We start from the raw sequence: 5,956 nt of genomic DNA, 5'->3' as shown, positions 1-5,956 counted from the left end.
CACCATTGCATTGTTGGAAATGTAGTATTGGTGCGTGTAAAAGATCTGCGGTCTGCGGGCCGGTTCTAATAATAAATCAAGATCATCCCAGGGGCCGTAAAAAACTTTCTCGCGGGCCGGATCTGGCCCGCAGGCCTTGACTCTGACATATGTGGTGTAGAGAAAAGAAACCGACTATTGAAGTTTTTTTTTCTTTTTTTGGTTTGTTTGTTTGGGTGTTTCTTATATTTAGACTTTGTAATAAAGTTTGAGTTTTTTGTAGTTCCTTTTTTTTGGGGGCATCAAAATTATCAAAAGTCTACTTTTCATATAAACAGCAATTAAATACGTAAAACAGCTTACCTCACTATCACTGTCTGAGGAGCTACTGGAGGAGGAAGAAGAAGATGAAGAGGAGGAGGAGGAGGAAGAAGAAGACGACGACGATGATGATGACGATGATGATGATGAAGATGATGAACTGGAGTCCTGTTGAGAAAGGTGCAAGGAAGTTACTTCTTTTAATTAATTTTTTTTTTTTTTTGATCAAATATATTTGTAGAGCAGCTTTCACGGTGAGCAGAGTCACAAATAATTAAAACAGGAACACAAGAATACAACAAATACATGTGCAGTCGAGTTCGAGTCTTTAATTGTTTCTGAAATGAGTCATTGGAGTTCATGCAGCAACAAAGTGATTTGAATTTCAGAGTTTTGGGGCCACTGCCTGCAGAGCCTGATCTCCTTCAGTTTTAGAATCGGCCTGTAGTTCTATCAGCCACCTCCGACCAGCTGATCTTAGAGTCAGAGAGGAACAATATGGCATCAATAAGTTATTCACGCATTCCAGAGCTTGGCTATGTGGTTCCCTGAATGTAAGAATCTAAACTTTAACATTTATCCTTTATTGTGCAGGGAGGCTGAAATAGAGGTAATGTTCTCTCTTCTTTTGGAGTTCTGCTGCTTCATTCTGAAATGTCTGCAAGCAGTTTAAAGAAAATCTACCGAGGAAGTTAAAATGAAAATTAAATGTGGTAAGATAACTGTCATTAAACACATGCATGGATGTCTGGATTTGCCAATGTAAGTATTGTTAATAGATTAAAGATTTGTATTTGTTCCTTGTTGTCAACTCAAGGTAGAAATCGACACCAAATTAAGCTGTGTCACTTTCTACCACTTGGTGGCAGTAATTCAGCTGAAAGTTGTTATAAAAAATCTTCAAACAAGAAGAGGAAGAAGACGAAAAGAAAGATATTACATATACTACGCCAAGTTCGAATTCAGCGACTGCGTCCTCCGAAGGCCAGATTCGTCGGCCGATTAAGTCATAGCGTAGAGCCAACTCTGTTCAGATTGGAAGACTCTACATTTGCGCTCCATTTGAGCCAAATGCTACGTAGCCTTGGGTATCCCATGATTCATTGCAAGTCCAAGCAAGCCGGCTGCTCCATGCTCAGAGGAAAAAGGGAAATGGCTCCTAACAGTGGTGAATATTGTAAGAGCGGTAAAGTATAATACAAGTATGTGATTAGTTCTGTCTGAAATTAATGAAAATAGTTGTTATAATCCAGGCATCCCCAAAGTCGGTCTTTGAGGGCCGCTGTGCTGCAGGTTTTAGAGTTTTCTTTGCTCCAGCGCAGCTGATTTATATCGATAGTTGATTAACAGGCTTTTGTTTCACTGCAATGATCAGAAACCTCTAAACCCTGCAGGACAGCGGCCCTCGAGGTCCGACTTTGGGGATGCCTGTTTTAAATGGTTATCGAGTCAGATGTGTGGCGGGTAATGTTTGGTTTATTGAAAGGTTTTATCTGTTCCTGTGTAAATGGGTTTGGCTGACATTTAAGCTCAGATTCCAATATCTCTGCAGTGTGGAAACTGTTAGGTTTATTCAATGATGATTCTAAAATTAATGTGTGCTTATAAAACATTTTTGCTCCACTCCTGTGTCATGATTCAGTCAGGAGACCATCCTGCCTTGTCATTCTGATGGAGCATCCTGTCTTCATGAACTGATCAATTGTTCTGTCAGAACAATACTCTGTTTGTAACCATGCGTCATGTTCTGTTAATAAACGCTCTGCAGAGGAGGTCCAGTGAGAGACGGTGTGTTTGGGTCTAGGGTTCAACTGTCTCTCCTTTCTGCAGAAATTGTATCCATAAATTGTTTATTTCAGTTCTTCTTAAGCAAAAACCTACATTTTATGAACCCGACAGAAACTAATCAATCTTTGCAACAATCAATAGGTTTTATCTTCATCTTCGTCTGCTTTTCTCATTTGAGGGCAAACGACCTTCAGGTGCAAACTTGCTTCCATCTGGTTAGGAGTGTGAAAGCTTCATCTTTGCTTATAAAATTTTACTTTTTTCTTTGTCATTTATACTTGTGCATTTGCAGATTTGTAACTTCTAAACTCGTTTTCTCACCAATGAATAATCTGATCTCATATTTGACGAATCGACTAATCTTAAATGTAATTACATATATTGACTTACATTCATAGATTTTAGATAACACTGCACACATTATTTACGGGTATCTTACCCCATACTTAAAGGAATAGTACACCCAAAACATGATTAGCCTTCATTTTCTACTCACCCCCATGCTGAACAACACTCTGGAGTACTTTTTTGATATCTCAAATGCATCTGGAGATCTGGGAGGCTTCTTGCTGTCTGCTGACATTCAAATAATGGAGGTCTATGGTGCCCGAGGCAGAAAGGTCCATAAAAGTCCACAAAAAACGTTTCAATATTCCTCCATACTGCTCGTCCAATGTATTCCAAGTGTCCTGAGTGGGTAGCATCCAGAATTTACTCGAAACGAAGTCATTTAGAATGTTTTTAGAGCATAAACAGTAGTGTATAGGATTTCCTGAAAGCGCGCACATGCGCGATCACGACGCTACGGAAGCCGGCAAACCAAACCAGCGCATTCAGCTCGGCAAAGAACTCATGCTCTTCCTCAACACTGAAGTCCTCAGACATTTTTCTTTCGTTGTTTCTTTCTTTGCACAGGTAAACAGCACATTTCTTCTTCTACGCTTGCATTATCGGCAGAGCAGACGCTGAATGCGCACTTTCATCTGGTTTGGTCTGCCGGCTTCCGTAGACTCGTGAACGCGCTTTCAGGAAATCCTATACACTACTGTTTATGCTCTAAAAACATTCTAAATGACTTCGTTTCGAGTAAATTCTGGACGCTACCCACTCAGGACACTTGGAATACATTGGACGAGCAGTATGGAGGAATATTGACACGTTTTTTGTGGACTTTTATGGACCTTTCTGCCTCGGGCGCCATAGACCTCCATTATTTGAATGTCAGCAGACAGCAAGAAGCCTCCCAGATCTCCAGATGCATTTGAGATATCAAAAAAGTACTCCAGAGTGTTGTTCAGCATGGGGGTGAGTAGAAAATGAAGGCTAATCATGTTTTGGGTGTACTATTCCTTTAAGGATTAGGAACTATCAAAAAATAGAATCAAGTTTTCGATTTGAAAAGATGGTTCACAGAAAAGTAAGATGTTACCCAATTACATGATTTTTGTCTCCAGGGTCTGTTTTGTTCACATTTAGTTGCACTCAGGTTATTGGTTGATTTCTGCCAAACCGTGGCTGAAGTCAGATGGTTTACAAATCGCTGATAGTTAAAAATCTTCCTACATCCTAATGAAGGAGTCAGTTTACAGAGTGGAATGAGGCTGAGCTGCAGACGGGTGGAGGAATGTAATGGCAGGGTGGAGCTCTACAAACACTCAGCTGCACACAAAGGAAAGTTACTCACACCTCCTGCAAATATGCTAAAATCAGACGCAGCGGTTGATTCACACAGTTCAGTAAAAATTTTCCATCAGCTATCCCCCTAAAGCGGCTTTAGCCGGCAGGATTGACAGCACGCTTCCCCTTCTGTGTCTCCCAGCTGAGGCCACACCCTAAACTGACCGCAGGATGAGTGTCAACGTTTCATCATTTCTCATTCTGCTGCCATTCCAGTGATGCAGCTTCTGCACCTACCTTCTTCTTCTTCTTTTTCTTCAGCTTCTTTTTCTTCTTTGTTTTCTTGTCGATACCCTCATCATCACTATCTGGAGAGCTGTCCATGGTATACATCTCCTGAAAACAAAAAAAAAAGAAGTAAATATTAACTTCCTATAATAACCAGAAGTCCTCATAAAGGGCCTGTTTAGTGCATGACACAGACCGGTTACTTTCCAACACCTCTGAATTTGCATATCTAATTTTATATTGTGCGTTTTATCAGATTAACCAGATGCATGATGCCTTATTTGAAGGTGGGTGTGTCCCTCAAACTTACGGGATCATCTTGGATTGCTTTGGGCTGTCCAAGCTGCCCCTCTGTCTGCTGCCTGCCGCTTAGATCTGCATCTGCTGCAGGCTCTGCTCCACCTGGTGAACAGGAATAGAAACATAAGAAAATCTTACTGCTCCAACAAAGCAAATGAGGCGTTTTATGTGGATGTACTTTAGTACAATCTGACTTCCTCAAAACAGAGTTAACTCATTCAAACAAGATTAAATATACCTCATTTGGTTATCTAAAGCAATGCAACAAGGTTTATGTACATTAAAATAAATGACAGCATAAGTATACCTTGTCCTTTGATACAACTTATCAATGTATTTGCAAACTATTAGCATGGAGTGCAAACCTATGGAGAGCGAGGAATCCATCTCAGTCCGAGCTTCTCCTCCTTATAGGAGGGCCAGGTCTCTGCTGACAGACTCACCTGGGAGGAAAGGTGTGCCTCTCTTAAAAGTTTGTGGGTGGGGAGGAAAAGTGGGTGTGTACTGGAAAAAAAAAAAGAGGACTCTTCCGCAAACAGGTTTCAGAGTAAAGCGATACTGAGGAGGAAATGTCAAAGCCTCCTGTTTGCAGGATCAGGTGGTTCTGGTAGAAATATCCGCTCTCTAACATAATAACATTCTCACCTGTATCTGATGAGGTGGTGTTTTGACAGAGTCATCGTTTACATGGAGACAGCAGCCCTGTTTACTTTGTGGGCCTTTCACAGGTGGGGAGGCTCACTGGGCTGAGCCAACTGGTAATACCGGTTCCTCTGCGGCCAGAGGCGGGATCCACACCGCCGATTGCATCAAACAAGGAAATCAGGGCCAATTGTTTCTTACTCTCTGTTATTTTATTATTTTTTTGACAAAATCATAAAACAGAGACTGGAGAAATGATAAAGCGTTAAATTACGGCGTTATGTTTAATTTTTATTTTTTTAAGTCATGGCCTCCCAGAGGATGATTGATACATAGTAAAAAGTGAATTTTAGTTTGCTTTTTTGCTTTAAGGCTTCCGTACGTGGGCGGTTCTAGAAAGGAGCCAACGGGGGCTAGTGCCCCTGTAGATCATGTCCTGGTCCCTGTTATGACCCCTGGACTGAAGACATAATACTCAAAGAAATTATAATGATGATATGTAATGGAACAGACATGGTTACTGATAGCTCCTTTTTGATCCATTTCCTTCCTTTTTTCTCTTTAAGATTTCTGTTTTACTAATTATTTAAAAACAAGAAGGTGATAGCTTCAGTAGGATTAAGATAGGATCCGAGTTTTCATCTGCTAAATGTTTTTATCAAAATAAAATAATAATAATAATAATAATACATTTTATTTGTATTGCACTTTACATTAAAAAAAATCTCAAAGTGCTACAAAATTCATAGTTAAAACAAAACCGTACAATAAAAACAGCATACATAGTTAAAAATATAAAAAATAAAAACTTTTTGCAGCTGAATTTATCAGTTGTTCTTGAGTTCTAATTCAGATTTTATAGAAAACTATAATTTTAACTTAAATTAAGTCAAAAATATGAATGAGTATTGACCTTATAAGACAGAATTTTAATTAAACCTAAATGAATAGGAATTTAACTTCATGCAGTGATCTTAATATATTTGAATCCCTTGCCCTGTTTATTATTTCATGCTTTTCT

The 5,956-nt window shown here is 39.6% G+C and overlaps 1 protein-coding gene across 1 annotated transcript in view; it reads right to left on the bottom strand.

The window, feature by feature from the left end:
* The window catches only part of LOC107098223 (cylicin-1-like), a gene marked incomplete at its 3' end in the record, with an annotated part of 13,198 nt that extends 8,287 nt beyond the window's left edge, over window positions 1-4,911 (bottom strand). Inside the window, exons 1-4 of the mRNA XM_015395749.1 lie at window positions 4,659-4,911; window positions 4,304-4,395; window positions 4,003-4,101; window positions 343-468 (exon numbers count right to left, since the gene is read on the bottom strand). Coding sequence (XP_015251235.1) covers window positions 343-468; window positions 4,003-4,101; window positions 4,304-4,395; window positions 4,659-4,680 — 339 coding nt within the window. The remainder of the gene's footprint in view (window positions 1-342; window positions 469-4,002; window positions 4,102-4,303; window positions 4,396-4,658) is intronic.
* Window positions 4,912-5,956: the final 1,045 nt, after the last annotated feature.

Source organism: Cyprinodon variegatus, unplaced genomic scaffold (assembly GCF_000732505.1).
Source record: "Cyprinodon variegatus isolate N-32 unplaced genomic scaffold, C_variegatus-1.0 Scaffold759, whole genome shotgun sequence".
NCBI classification, from domain to species: domain Eukaryota; kingdom Metazoa; phylum Chordata; class Actinopteri; order Cyprinodontiformes; family Cyprinodontidae; genus Cyprinodon; species Cyprinodon variegatus.
Note: the sequence above shows the minus strand (reverse complement) of the source record. Positions and strands in the feature narration are given on the sequence as shown.